The sequence below is a fragment of the Phyllostomus discolor genome, chromosome 1 (genome assembly GCF_004126475.2).
Source record: "Phyllostomus discolor isolate MPI-MPIP mPhyDis1 chromosome 1, mPhyDis1.pri.v3, whole genome shotgun sequence".
Lineage (NCBI taxonomy): Eukaryota > Metazoa > Chordata > Mammalia > Chiroptera > Phyllostomidae > Phyllostomus > Phyllostomus discolor.
The window spans coordinates 53,254,717-53,271,184 of NC_040903.2; the positions used below are offsets into that span (position 1 = coordinate 53,254,717).

General features: G+C 36.3%; 1 protein-coding gene across 1 annotated transcript in view; it reads left to right on the forward strand.

Moving 5' to 3' along the window:
• ARMC4 (armadillo repeat containing 4) overlaps positions 1–16,468 on the forward strand; it is a 183,297-nt gene that overhangs the window by 129,673 nt on the left and 37,156 nt on the right. Inside the window, exons 18-19 of the mRNA XM_028506946.2 lie at positions 9,937–10,125; positions 11,404–11,625. Coding sequence (XP_028362747.1) covers positions 9,937–10,125; positions 11,404–11,625 — 411 coding nt within the window. The remainder of the gene's footprint in view (positions 1–9,936; positions 10,126–11,403; positions 11,626–16,468) is intronic.

A 16,468-nucleotide genomic window follows, 5' to 3' on the forward strand; every position in this document is an offset into this window, starting at 1 on the left:
GTCTAAGTTTTTATTTTTAAAAACTAGGGAAAGAGGGCAAATAAATCCCAAAATAAACAGAAGAAGGAAGTAATAGTTAATAGAAAAAAGTAATGAAATTAAAAGCAGAAAAAAATAAAAAAGTAAAAGGCTAATTCTTGGGAAGGAAAAACAATAAAATTGATTTTCCTTCTCAAGGAAAGAGCACTTCCTTCCATGTGGCATCTACCTGAGGGAAAGCAATAGTCACACCTTCAGAAATACATCTAGCTCCACCCTGTGGAGCTTAAGCTCTGCTGAGGAGTATATCCAGAGCTCTTTCAGTAACTAAGCCTAACAAGCAATCTGTAAACAGAGGCAGATCTCTGAGTGCTTTCAGTCTTTAGCTGGTACTCCCCCAGGCCTGCTGCTGGTAAAACCCAGTCTTAGTGTATAGTGTGGTACTTTCAGCAGGCCCCACAGCACAGGAGAGGGAACCACAATCTGTGGATCTCTGATAGCTCCAAACAGGTTGTCCAGGGCCAGTCACAGGCAGCGTCTGATATAGGTATGCACAGAGACTTCACAGATCTTCCTAACACTAGAAACAAGCACAAAGAGGCAGACAAAAAGTGAAGACAAAGAAACAGGCCACAAATGAAAGAACAACAGAATTCTCAAGAAGAGCTAAATGCAATGAAGGCAAGCAATTCATTGGATACAAAGTTCAAAGTATGGATTATAAAAATGACCAAAAACATGTAAAAAGACATAGACACTATAAAAATGACCAGTCAGAAATAAAAATGCAATATATGAAATAAACAATATACCAGAAGGAATATACACTAGGTTAGATGAAACAGAGTATAGAATCACAAATTGGAAGACAAAGTAAGGGAAAAACACTCAGACTAGCAAAAAAAAAAAAGAATTTTAAAAAATGAAGACACTTTAAGGGAACTTTGGGACAATATGAAGCATAACAACATTTATCATAGGGGTTCCAGAAGGAGAAAAGAGAAAGCAAGGTATCAAGAACCTATTTGAAGAGATAATAACTGAAAACTTCCCTAACTTGAAGGAAAAGACACACAAGTCCAAAGCACAGAATCCCAAACAAGATGGACTCAAAGAGGTCCAACACAAAACACATCATAATAAAAATGGCAAAGGTTAAATACAAAGAGAATCTTAAAAACTGCAAGAGAAAGGCAGTTAGGTGCCTACAAGGAAGCACCTGTAAGACTGTCATCAGATTTCTCAACAAATATTTCAGGCCAGAAGGGATTGACAAGACATATTCAAAGTGGTGAAAAGCAAGGACCTACAACTAAAGCTACTTTACACAGAAAGGCTATTATTTAAAATTGAAGGCAAAATAAAGAGGTTACTAGACAAGAAAAAAGCTAAAGGAGTTTGTTACCACCAAATCAGTATTATGACAAATATTAATGTGCTTTCTGTAATACTACTAATAATAAGAAGCAGTAGAAAAACAGAGATGCTTGACCAGATAGTATGAAACTAGAAATCAATCACAGGAAGAAATCTGAAAAATACAGAAAAACATGGAGGCTAAATAACACACTATTAAATAGTGAATGGGTTAACAATGAGATCAAGGAAGAAATCAAAAGATACCTTGAAACAAATGCAGATGAGAACTCAGCAATCCTCAGATCTGTGGGACACAAGGAAAGCAGTCCTAAGAGGGACATTCATAGCATTACAAGTCTATCACAAGAAACAAGAAAAAGCTCAAACAAACTAACTTTATACGTAAAAGAACCTTAAAAAGAACAAAGAAACCCCAAAGTGAGTGGAAGGATGGAATAAAGATGAGAGCAGAAATAAAATAGAGTCCAAAAAATAATACAAAAGATCAGTGAATCCAAGAGCTGGTTCTTTGAAAAGATAAACAAGATAGGCAAATCTTTATCCAGGTTCATCAGGAAAAAAAGTGAGAGAGCCCAAATGAATAAAATCAGAAATGAAAGGCAAAAAGTAAAAACTGACACCAAAGGATACAAAGCTTTGTAAGAAAATATTACAAATGACTATATGCCAACAAATTAGAGAATCTGGAAGAAATGGATGTATTCCTAGAAACATATAGCCTTCAAAAAGAAGCAGAGGATGAATAGGAAGATTACACCTATTGAAAATGAAGCAGTAATCAAAAAATTCCCAACAAACAAAAGCCCCAGACTGGATGATGTCACAGGTGAATTTTACCACACATTTCAGGGCTAACATCTCTCCTTCTCGAATTATTCCAAAAAATTCAAGAGGAGGGAAGGCTCCCAACCTTATTATATAAGGCCAGCATTATCTTAATTCCAAAACCACATAAAGACACCACAAAGAAAAAAAGTTACATGCCAATGTACCTGATAACCGTAGGTGCTAAAAAATCTTCAAGAAAATATTAGCAAATTGATTACAGCAGTACATCAAAAAGATCATACACAGTGATCAAGTGGGATTTATTCCAGGGAGGCAAAGTTGGTACAATATTTGCAAACCAATATATGTGGTACACCACATAAACAAATGAAGGATAAAAACCACATGATAATATCAATAGATGTAAAAAAAAAGCATTTGATAAAATCCAGCACCCATTTGTGATCAAAACTCAGCAAAGTGGGAATGGAGGAACACACTTCATTGTAATAAAGGCCACATATGACAAATCCACAGCTAACATCATAATCAGTGGGCAAAAACTACCAGTTTATTCCAGTTAAAATTGGGAAAAAGATAGGGATGTCTGCTTTTACCATTCTTATTTAATATAGTACTGAAAGTTCTAGCCACAGCAATCAGACAAAAAAAAAAGAAATGAAAGGCATCCAAATTGGAAAGAAAGAAGTAAAACTATCATTATTTGTAGATGAAATGATACTGTATATAGAGAACCCTAAAGATTCCATGAAGAAACTACTAGAACTGATAAATGACTTCTGTACAGTAGCAGAATAAAAAATTAACATTCAGAAATTAGTTGCATTTGTATACACCAATAATGAATTACCAGAAAGTGAAATTAAGAAAACAGTGCCATTCATGATTACTTCAAAAAGAATAAAATACCTAGGAATAAATTTAACCAAGAATGTGAAAGACCTGTACTTGGAAAATTATAAGACACTTAAGAAAGAAACTGAAGATACAAACAAGTGGAAACATTACTGCGTTCATTGATAGGAAGAATTAACATCATTAAAAAGTCCATACTACCCAAAGTAATCTATAGATTCAAGGCAATTCCAATCAAAATACCAATGGTGTATTTCACAGAACTAGGAGAAATATTCTAAAAATTTACATGGAACCACGGAAGACCCTGAATAGCAAAAGCAATCTTCAGAGAGAATAAAGTTGGAGGACTCACATTCTGTAATATCAAACTATACTATAAGGCCATAATAATCAAAACAGCATCATACTGGGATAAAAACAGACATATATATCAATGGAACAGAATAGAAAGCCCAGAAATAAACCCATACCTTTATAGTCATTTAATATTTGGCAAAGTATACAAAAACATACAATGTGGTAAAAATAGTTTATTCATTAAATTTTGTTGGAAAAATTGGACAGATACATGCAAAAAATGAAATTAGACATCCTTCTTACTCCATACACAAGAATAAACCAAAAATTGATTAAAGACTTAAATATTAGACTCAAAACCATAAAAATCCTAGAAGTAAACATGGTCAGTAAAATCTTGAACATTTCTTGTAGCTATATATTTTTTCTGTTACAGCTCCCTAGGCAAGGGGAACAAAAGGACATATAAATGGGACATCAAACTTAAAACGTCTTTGCACAGCAAAGGAAACCATCAACAAAATGAAATGACAACCCACTGAATGAGAGAACATATTCACTGATACATTTGAAATATCCAAAATTTTAACAAACTTACAAAGCCAACACCTAAAACTCCCCAAACAATCCAATTAAAATAATTGGGCAATCGACCTGAATAGATACTTCTCCAAAGAGTATATGCAGATGGCCAGTAGACATGAAAAGTTGCTCAATGTTACTAATCATCAGAGAAATGCAAATTAATACTACAAAAGGATATCATCTCACCCCTGTCAGAATGGCTATCATCAACAAATCAAAAAGAAAGTGTTGGTGAGGATGTGGAAAAAAGGGAACTCTCATACACTGTTGGTGGGAATGCAGACTGGTGCAGCCATTATGGAAAGCAGTGTGGAGTTATCTGAAAAATTAAAATGGAACTGCCTTATGACCCAGGGATACCACTTCTGGGAATTTATCTGAAGAAACTCAAAACACTAATTTGAAAGAATATATGCAGCCCTATGTTCATTGCAGTGTTATTTATAATAGCCAAGATTTGGAAGAAGCCTAAATGTCTATGAGTAAATGAGTGGATACAATAGCCTTGATACATTTACAGAATGGAATACTAGTCAGCCATAAAAAAGAAGAAACTTTTACCCTTTTGCCACAGAATGGATAGACCTGGTGCACACTATACTAAGTGAAACAGGCCAGGCAGAGAAAGACAAATACCAAATGATTTCACTAATACGTGGACTCTGATGAACAAACTGAACTAACAAGCAAAACAGAGACAGACTCAGACAAGGAACCAGCTGACAGCTCTTGGGGGGGCGGGTGCTGGGAGGGTAGAGCAAAAGAGCTCATGGGCAAACAACAGTGCAATGACTGTGTAGGGGGAGAGGGCATGGTGGGTGGAGGTGGAAGAGGGTTAAGGGTAAATGGAAATGGAAAATACAATAAAAATTGAGCTATTAAAAACATAGAAACAGACTGACAGATACAGGGAACAGACTGACAGTTATCAGAGCAGAGGGGTGCGGGGGTATTGGTGGAAAAGGTGAGGGATATAAGAAGTACAAATTGGTAGTTACAAAATAGTTGCAGGGGTGTAAAAGTATAAGATGAGAAATATAGTCAATAATATTGTAAATTCTGTATAGTACCAGGTGGGTACTTGAAATATCAGGGGAATCAATTTGTAAAAGTAGATGATTGTCTAACTTTTATGCCATATACCTGAAATGAATACAAAGTAATATTGAATGCCATCTGTAATTTAATTTTTTAAAACTATGCCATCTTTTCAGAATTCCTCTAGTTTTTCTTAAAAAAATTGTTCTGTAATTTTGTAATTGAGAAATTAGATTACTGACACATATAATATCTCTCAGAAAAGTTGATCTTTTGTGCTATACTTTTGAAGTTCCTGATATTCTAAGAGGCATTGTTTTTGCTCTTGAATTTACACCTTCATCAACTTCATTTCACCAAGTGTGTTGTTAGGATTCACACAATTGTGATGTCGTAGAGTGGCTTTGGGATGGGGCATGTCTGGATTCAAATATTCTGCCACCTGTCATTTTCCTTTTTACATATTCATTTTTCTAAGTTTTTCCCCATGGAACTACTACCTCTACAAGAACTACCAATATTTACTATCTGAAAGGATAATTTGGATTAAATTATGTTGAATATTTGACTAAAGATTAATAAATTCATATTTAAATTCTTTTTATTTGATTGCATACTAATACATAGAAGTATAATAAGGTGACTAGAAAACATTTGAAGGTATAATAATTTATTTTATATTACATAAAAACTTTATTATAGAATTTCAGAAAAATGGCAGGAAAATAATTTTATTAATATATCAGAATTTGGAAGTGTGTCCTAACTATCAAAAATTGTATTTATATTCAACATTGAGAACAAGGCCAACAATATTGCTGACATTTCCCATAGCAATTGGGAGAGGCTACAAGTTGTGGAAAAAGATGCTTTGCCCTTAGACTTGGGGAGAACATGACTTGGTCCCTCCTTTGCCATTTACTAGAAGTTTAGTTTCTTTTGTTATGCCCTCAGTGAGAGTTTCCTCTTATATTTGTGAATTTGCATGTAATCAAATTCAGTGAATGTTAATTGAGCACATATACTCACTGCCAGAAAATGGCATAGGCTCTGGACATACAACAGTGAATAACAGAGAGTTTCTACGCTTTTGAAACTCAGTTCAAGACAAAGGCAAAGAAACTAGCCACTACTGCAGAGTGGTAAGTACTGTTATAACATGGAAGAAACAGGTAGGAGCAGCTTAACCCAGACTTGAGGTTCAGGAAAGGCTCCCTCAAGAAACTGGTACCTTAGCAGCCAAGGATGTGTAGCAATTCCCAAGCTAATAGGAAAGTAGACACAAAGGGCAGGAGACATGTACGAGCAGCTCACTTGAGGACATGAAACTTGAAGGACTAACACATAAGTAGTGCTCCCAATACTGACTGAAGTTCAGACTCACTGGTGGTTTTTAGAAATAAAGATGTTTTTATAGGCTCCACCCCAACTTAATGAGTCACATTTTCAAAGAATGACTGTCAGGATTCTAATTATCAGCTCCCATGGAGAGCACTGGCATTGGGTGTGTGCGGGTGGCAGGGGGTTGGAAAAGGGGGCTCAAGGCAGGGAAAGTGAGGCAGGGAGGCCGGCGGCACACCATGAAGGACTTGGAAACCAAGTGAGGACTGGGGTTTTATCTAAGGTCGGGGACAGTGATGGAAGGGTTTAAGGGGTGTGGGATGAGATGATCAGATTTGTGATGTATAACGATCACTAAGTTTACTAAAACATGGCCCCCGTGTCCCTGAGGGATACAGTCTAGCTTATGAGGTCCAACATCTTTAACCTGTTTTAAAAGTCTATAATGGAAATAATATCTACTTAGAATGGTTATTTTGAGGCTTAACTGAGAAAGTTTATACAAACTGCCTGATATGTACTTGGCACTCAAAAAATGTTAATTTCTATAATTTGGGAAATAATTAGTGGACATCACACAGCCACCATCATACATTGAGGATGGCATTTCTGTTCAACCATCTGTTTTCAGATTCCTCAGACAATTTTGGTTCTTCTGCCCACACCCAGAACACTGGGACAGTGCCCACTTCTACCTCACTCCTTGCTCTTTCACATTCTTGACTTCAGTTACAGATGACTTCCCAGTCTACACATACACCCTTGGTGTTCTTTCCTGAACTGAAAACCCATATATCCACCTTGGATGTCTCCACTTAAATGCCTGTGGGCACTTCATCCAAATTATGTGTTCTCACACCAAATACCACACTTTCCTGCCCCAAGAAAACAAACAAACCCCTGCCTTTCCAACCTTAGCACCACTAGGTCAAGCCACAAACATGGGAATCATCACTGATTCACTTGTCTTTATCTTCTTTAATCAGTCCTCACAAATCCACGCCCTTCTCTCCAGGCCTAGACCAGCACCCTCATCCAAACTATGCCACCTCTTATCTGAACTATGAAATGTCCTCTGAGTTCCCAGCACCACTCTTCGCACCATCTTCAATCCTGCAATCCTGAGAGAGCTTCTAAGAAACAAAATTGATGAAACCCCCTCCCCTCACACCCCTCCACATTTAAACTTTTTGACTAACTTTCAAATGCCTTAACGGGAATTCCAAACTCCATACCAAGGCTTATAAGGTGCATCAAAATATCACCTCTTAAGTCTCATTTGCCCCATTCCCTCTTTCCTATTTTATGTTCTTTAACCCTTGTGAACTAGAAAAAAATCACTTTCTATCTCACTCTGAGATCTATATTTCACCATGATTCCTCTACCCAGAATCCCCCTTGGGAGTCAGGCCTTAGCTTAGAAGTGTACTCTTGGTCCTCTTGGGATCAGTCCTTGAATCTTCACACCAGCTGAGATTCCCTTGTTGGATATATTTGCAGTATCTTTACCTCTTTCCTCTTAGGGCTCTTCATTATACTTGTAATTTCTTAATGCCCATGTTCCCCACAGATTGTAAGCAACATGATGGCAGAAGTTAACACAGAGTCAATCCATGTCATTCAAAGATTTAAATTGCTCAGGAATTAACCTAATTGCTAAACATGTTTGTAACTTATAATCTGTTCAGGAATTCACCTACTTGCTAAATTTTTTACATGCACATTTTATTTTTTTATTTTAAAATATATTTTATTGTTTATGCTATTACAGATGCCCCAAATTTTCCTCTTTTGTCCCCTTTCACCCAGCCTACCCCCCCCCCCCATTTTTATAGTCAAGCCCCGCATTGTCATCCATGCTCATGGGTCCTTCATGTCTGTTCTTTCACTAATCCCTTTACCTTCTTTCAGTCAGTCCCCACCTCCCCTGCCCCTCTTACAGCTGTCAGTCTGTTCCATGATTCCATGCCTCTGGTTCTGTTTTGCTCATTAGTTTATTTTGTTCATTAGATTCCCCTTATAAGTGAGATCCTATGGTATTTGTCTTTCACTGAATGGTTTTTTTCACTTAGCATAATAGTCTCCAGTTCAATCCATGCTGTTGCAAAAGGCAAGAATTCCTTCTTTCTTTATGCTGTGCAGTATTCCATTGTGTAAACGTACCATAGTTTTTTGATCCACTCATTTATTGATGGGTGCTTAGGTTGCTTCCAACGCTTGGCTATTGTAAATTGTGCCACTATGAACATGAGGGTGCACAGGTTCTTTTGGATTGGTGTTTCAGGATTCTTTGGGTATATTTCCAGCAATAGAATCACTGGGTCAAAAGGCACTGAGGAAGATACAAATAAATGGAAGGATACCACGTTCATGGATTGGAAGGATTAACATCATTAAAATGTCCATATTACCCAAAACAATCTATAAATTCAATACAATTCCTATTAAAATGCCAGTGGCATATTTTATAGATCTAGAGTAAATATTTTTAAAATTTACATGGAACCAAAAAAAGACCCCAAATAGCCTCAGCAACTTTGAGAACAAAGAACAAAGTAGGAGGGATCCCAATACCGGATATCAAACTATACTACAAGACTGCTATAATCAAAACAGTCTGGTACTGGCATAAGAACAGACACACAGATCAATGGAACAAGATGGAGAGCCAAGAAATAAACTCATGTCTTTATGGTTGATTGGTAAATATGGTTGATATTTAACAAAGGAAGCAAGAGTATAAAATGGGATAAAGACAGTCTCTTTAATAAATGATGTTGGGAGAACTGAACTAGTACTTGCAAAAAAAATAAATGAAACTAGACCATCAGCTTACACCACACACTAGAATAAGATAAAATCCTTTGTAACTCCAAAATCAATACTCATGTCATTTTTTTCCTTATTCATGGTTGTGCACAGAAAGGTGAAAACTTTGAGTTGCTCAATAGGCATGTTCTCAGCTAAGGCTGAACAAAATGACACTCTGCCTTCTTATTTCAGCTCTTATACTGTTAAGTGTCCATTTTGCAGTCTACTTAGTGCCACATTTTCCACATTTTTGTGTGTTTTTCTGATGACTTTACTGTTTAAAACGGCCCACAAGGATGGTGCTGTCTAGTGTTCCTAAGCACAAGAAGGTTGTAACAAGCCTTATGGAGAAAATACATGCGTTAAATAAACTTCATTCTGGCATATGTTATAGTGTGTTATGCATGAGTTCAATGTCAAGAATTAACAATATGTGAAATAAGATGCCTTTAAACAGAAAAACAGGGGCTTGCAGGAACCTAATGCTGTACTTCCCTTTGGAGCAATGCTTCAGTATTCACTAATTTCACTTTGTGGTGATTTTATAGAACATATCTACTGAAAATAATAGCATTCCACTGTATTTTGTTAACCTTTACATCTCCAATAGTTAGCACACTGACTCATAATAGTTGTTCAGTAAATGTTCTTTGAAACGGAATTGTGTATATGTATGTCTATATACACACATACTTTATACATAAAAACATAGCAATTTTGTATAATATAGGAATAAATTAAACTGAATTTGTTTTTTAATGGCACAGACATACTTCATAGATTCATCATTATTTTTTGATTTTTAAAAATGTCAAATATTAGTTTATTATTGGTATCTTTATTTTTGTTGTTATCTAGGATGCTGGAGAAATGGTTCGCTCCTTTGTTGGTGGTTTGGAACTCGTTGTCAATCTCCTGAAATCAGATAGTAAAGAAGTTTTGGCAAGTGTATGTGCTGCTATTACCAATATAGCAAAAGATCAAGAAAACTTAGCAATTATTACAGATCACGGAGTTGTTCCTTTATTGTCCAAACTTGCAAATACAGTAAGTAATCTGTCTTTTTATTTTAAATGCAAATTATCTTAAGATATCATGGTGTAGAGGCAAAAACAATGTATTGAAGGTCAAACACCTGGGTTCAAGTTTAATATCCATCATTTATGAAGTATGAGATTTCAGTTAATTCATTTAATTTCTCTGAGACTAATAAATGTTAAAGTATGTTTTAAATTGTACAGTGTTAATATGCAAGTACCTTGTCAAATAGAGGTTGTTTTTACTGGCAAGTAAACTGGTGACAAATATGTTATTGTAGAAGTGTTAACTATCATTTTAACATCATTATTGTTATCCTTAAGATAATTGTTCATGGCAACTTTAGAAATTAAATGTGCCTTCCCCATTGGCAACCTTGGATCAAGGGCATTCTTGAGCTAGGAGACTTTGGCGGTCACTGTACTGCTTATCCAGAGTTGTGTCAGATATAATAAGCAGCCTTGGGAGATAATGACTTCACCATGACCAGAGGTATTTGAGCATAGCTTGGACTACCACTTGGCAGAGAAGTCGTAGACCAGAAATTCAAGCATGGTAAGTATGTTTGGTGTAGAAGGGCCAGTCTAATACTGAGTTTCTAAGAATATCTGCCAGATCCAGTTAGGGATACCAAGTTGTTGCCTAAATTAAGAGAGCAGTCCAATTAATAAACAGGAAACTGTATCCTTTTTCAGTTGTATTATACCTGTACAATTAATAACATGCAAAAAGAAGGATATAGTGTTGTAAAGAATACAGAAAGGAAAATGGCAGACTCAAAACACATCACTTTTGCTGCACTGTCTTCTCCCTTGTGGGAATCAAGGTGTATTACTGATGTGGTGGTATTCCCAGAATGATAAAGTAGAATTCATCTATTTACTCTAGTTAAATGAAATTCTCCCTTGAGAATGTCCTATATTCCTTAGTTATATTTATTACTAAACCACTTGCAGACCTATAATTTTGTCTGGTGAGTATATTTACTGAAAAGGAAATTGAACTTTGAGTAAATAATAATAATACCAGCCAAATAACTAATGCTAGGCCCCTGATCACCTTGGAGTTCACTGGCAATGTTCAGTTTATAAAATGAGAAATCAGGACTGAAACTTTGTCCATTGGTGACCCACCAAAATACTAGTTCCCTTCAAGACAACACTTGAGCAGCCAGCCAGTCCTTGACTCATTGGCATCTTAGTGGGTAATAAGCATCTAGATCATGCATGAACATGATTTCACAGGGTCATTATAATACATATACCATCATTTGTTTCCTTTATGAAGAATAATGATAAACTCAGGCGTCATCTGGCAGAAGCCATTTCATGCTGCTGTATGTGGGGCAGAAATAGAGTGGCCTTCGGAGAAAACAAAGCAGTGGCTCCACTGGTGCGTTACCTGAAATCAAATGACATCAATGTGCATCGAGCAACAGCTCAAGCCTTGTACCAGCTTTCAGAAGATGTTGATAACTGCATCACCATACACGAGAATGGCGCAGTCAAGGTACAGTTGGCTGGCTTTGTGGTTCTGCACAAGTTAAGCAAATGTAGGCTGGAAAAAAAACTTAAATAACATTCAAGTTTTACTGGAGGGGGTATTTGGGTACACAAAACTGCCTCCTTGTTGGGTTAGAGCTGTAGGTGGCCCATGTGTTATCATGGATTATGCTGCCCAGATCGTTACGTGGAGAGAGAATTTTTCTAAATCAAAGACTATAAAATGTACTCAGTAAAATAAGTAATCACTCCATGATTTGAATTTGATTAAAGAACATGTACAGTGTAGGAATAATCAATGGTATTCATAATTTTATTTAATATGTTATTTATTTAGAACTTCAATAATAAAATATAGGCACCAACTAAACCACAAAGGAGCTGACTGAAACAGCCACTAATCTTCAGTCTGACAGTCTTAAATATAATAGGGAAGTACCAATTCAAAGACACAGTTTTTTCAAAAATATATCTGTGTGTCAAATTTTCTTTGCTTTTAAGTGATATAAAGGTAGGAGAGTTTCTGCACACAGACTGTAATGTATCCATGCATTATGTAGAAACTGCCTTAGAGCTTCTGAATGGAATATTTTGATGACAATCAATATAAAAATACTTAAAAGTACATGAACAGCTTACCTGTATTAGGAAAAATTGATTAAAAGTGTTGGGTATTTTTTCTTCATCTTGTTTCCTTGTACAGTATGATTTTAGTGTTTATTACCTCAGCTGGAGCCTATGACAATACATTTACATTTTGAAATGCATGCCCACAGTGGGCTCGATCTTTTAAATAAGAGTTAGTAAAATCTCCAGTTAATCATATCTGGTCAAATTTATACATGCTGAATATGAACATCTTAGGAGGAATAAGACCCTTAGAATGACAATTGATAATTTCTGAAGCAATTATTTTAATTTATCTTTCAAATCTATTATAGTTTAATATAATGTTAATTTTTCTGAAATTAAACTAAATTTACATATAAAAGTGTCAACCTTTCCATTATAAATCTGTTATTACAGCACGTAAGTTAAGTCAAATTTAGTTTCCTCAGGCAAAAAGCTGCCATAAAAGCACCTTTTAAACTAAGCACTAATTTTTTGAAGTAAATTATAAAAAAATATATTGGAATGCTAACTCCAAGCTGCTAATGAATGATAAAAATACTGTCATACTTCAAAAGAGAAGACATTTCTAATTTAAAATTACTGTATATGTTCAATTCTTGAATAGGACTTGCACAGCCTAACATGCCATAAGTATTCATGTACAGCTAAAAAAAATGAAGCTATAAAATTTAATTAGTCTGGTAAAATATCTGACATATAACGTATGCTCAGACAATTGCCAGTAACTTTAAGGAAAGAATATCTAGACTACTCAGAAAAATTTTAAATGTAATAAGCTTTGCATTTACCATCCATTGATATATTATATGGCAGGTGTACATGCAACTCTCAATTATTTCTTCCAACACAGTTCGACAGATAATCCAAATCATTTATGAATTGTATTCTGCTGTGAAAAGTGTTGAAACTGTGTTCCTCCACCCACATAACTTATATGTATTGGAAAAAGAAGACAATCAAAACGATTAGGGTGAGGGGACAGGAAGGAGAAAAGTGAAGGAAGAGTCCGTTGCACTCTAGGCCCTTTCCCAGGTCGCTTCATGGTACGTCGAGGGCCTCTCTGTTTTGTCTGTTTGCATTCATAACTACCTGCTATTTCTACTGGAGGGTAACTGTAAAGATAGGACTTTTTTTTTAATGTTACTCTGTAGAGGCAAGTCTTACCTGGGCTCTCCCTCTTGGGGCTATGGGGAAAGTATTCTCTGATTTTCTTGAAAGGAAAAAAAGTATCATTCTGGGTTTACGTAGAAAAACTGGGGTTTGGTAGTTGCTTGGATCTGGAGAATAAAGAAAAGGGTTGACTCAAAGTGGCTCCAGGTTTTGGGCTAGATGAAGAAAGAGATTTCTTAGCCAAGATAATGCAATAAAATATTTGGCACAGTAGGATGGTTAAAATACCTGCAGCGAATGCGTCACAATGTGTCACTGCTAACACTTCTGACACGAAATGCATATAAACTTCATCCACTCTTTTGGCAAACCATGGCTGTTTTTATTCCTAATTGCTATGGAACCTTTCTAGTCAAATGCGTGGAGTGTTATTTCTTAGGGCTGCAAACATTCCCACTGCAGCTGCTCAGGAGCAATGTTGACAGACTCTTTGACAGTTACCAGAGGCATCTTGTCACCCTGTTCGTAAGTAATTTATTGCAGAGTTAGCTTCCTTCGTCGTTCAGCTTCCTCAACAGCAGTGGCTGAGGTCATGCAGTGCATCTGCCCCATGCCTGCTTATGTTTATTCCACACCAACAGTGACAGAACAGGATTGAGGGCCTGGAACACATGGAGTTCAGTTTCTAATGTTCAGTTTAAACAGTCAGTTTGAATTTTCAGTCAGACAGTGCTGTCCACTAAGAATGTAATGTAAGCCACATAAGTAATAGTAAATTTTCTAGTAGCCAGAATTTACGAAAAGATCAAAGAAACAGGTGAGATTCATTTCAGTAATATAGTTTAGTTAACCCAATATATCCAAAATGTTATTTCAACATACAGAATCAATATAAAAATACTAATATTTTATTTTTGTGCATATTAAGTATCCAAAAAGCGAGTTTTATAATACACCACAATTTGGACCAGCCACATTTCAAGCTGTCACCAGTAGCCGGTGTACTTCTAATTGGACAGCACAAGTCTAGAGACAAGAGAGAGGAGAAATCTCAGGAAGTTATCAGTGAAGAGGAATTAAGCCATGATGAGGACAGATGAGATGTTTTTGGCACAGAGTTTAGAGAAGCCTGGGAAATCTCTGTTTTTTACTCACAGAGCACGTGAAATAGGAAGAAGAGCTGTTGGAGTAAACCTAGGAAGTTACTAGGTTAACCAGGTGTTCCAAAAGCCAAAGGAAGAGTGAGTTTCCAAAAGGTTTGTGTTCAAACACTACTAACCAGTCAACAGGATTTCCTGATTTACTTATGTTGAAAAAGAATCCTGCGTTCGAGCCTTGGTTGGTAAGATCCTTTCTATATGAACTAATAAACTCCCGGCTCTACTAAGTACAATGTGATAGGAATAATTCAATCCTTATGCCCTTTTTTATTGAACACAGACCTCCTCAAAAGTATCAGCACAGGGTCTTGTATCATCAGAAAACCTTATGAGCATGGATGCAGAGCTGTTGGTAACTCTGCTGAAAATGTGAGAAATCTAGGAAATTATCAAAGTTATTTACAAACTGTAACAAAACTGTAACATAGGAAAGTAAGTGAAAGAAGTTGCAAGAAAAACTGAGCAAAACAAGCCATGTCCTAAGACAGAAAAAAACATCAAGTAGAAAGGTGATGAGCACCTTCAGAAGGCAGTAAGCATCTAAGTCCTTCCCAGTGGTGACACTGGATTTGTTTTTTGCAAATGTCTATACTAGGCAAGTGGAAATTACATTATGGCTTATCACTTTGTGGAGAGCCAAGGAATTTAAGAAATTGCAGAAAATATAAGCAGAAATGGATCCAGCAGTGGGAGAGTGAGGGAGAGCACTCCCACTGGGCGGAACTGAAAGGTGGTCCTGGCCGCCTCACAGACTCAGCGCGTGGAGTGGTGTTGCAGAGAACCAGGAAGATGACTCCGTAGTTTTTTGTAGCCTAACACAGGAAAAAAGTATCATTAAAGCTTTTAGGTCAAGCAAATAGACTTTAGAGCCTGAGATCACCCAGGATTTCAGTGTCTATATGCAGCTTACATATTTAATGTTTGATTGAATTATATTTTCTATTCATTGAAACTCTTACTGTGCCTTTGTGGTTTTGGGTACTTTCCTCACATCTCCAATATTTCCTTGTGTGCTGGGAATCATCCACTTGGTGGGAATTAAATTACTTAGTAGGACTAGTAAGTATCAGTGACTATATAGTGATTCCATATATAGAGTTTCTGATTGACTTTTTTCTTATTATTCACATTTTTCCTTTAAAGTGAGAAAGTAATTTATGACTACTTAAGGGTTTCAGTAAGTTTGATTCCAGTTTATCATGTTTAACTTAATATCAATATATATATTAAATGTTTTTCTAAGCTCTAGCTGGCGTAGCTCAGTGGATTGAGCGCGGGCTGCGAACCAAAGCATCGCAGGTTCGATTCCCAGTCAGGGCACATGCCTGGGTTGCAGCCCAAGTCCTCAGTGGGGGCCACGTGAAAGGCAACCACACATTGATGTTTCTCTCTCTTTCTCACTCCTTTCCCCCCTCTAAAAATAAATAAGTAAAATCTTTAAAAAATGTTTTTCTTATTTCTTTTTATTTTTTTAACATAAAAACATAATAGCTTTATTAAGGTATAATTGACATACACATGCACATATTTAAAAAGTAAAATGTGAGGAGTTTTGACACACTCACACCCAGTAAGCCCTCTTTCTTGCCCTTCTCTGTCCTGGGGCAACCACTGATCTGCTTTCTGTCAGCATAGATTAGTTTGCATGCTCTAGAATTGAACTCAAATGGGATCATACAGTATGTACTTCTTTTTTGTTTGGCTTCTTTCACTCAGCTTAATTATTTTCATATTCATCCACACTCTTACACGTGTCAGTAGCCCACTCTTTCGTTGCCGAGCAGCATTCCATCCCAGTTTGTTTATCCTTTCAGTGATGATGGACAGTTGAGTTTTCCAATTTGGGGTTATTACAAATAGCGCTGCTATAAGCCTTCGTATGCAAGTCTTGAACATATGTTTTCACTCCTCTTGGATAAACACCTAGGAGTGAATGGCTGGGTCATC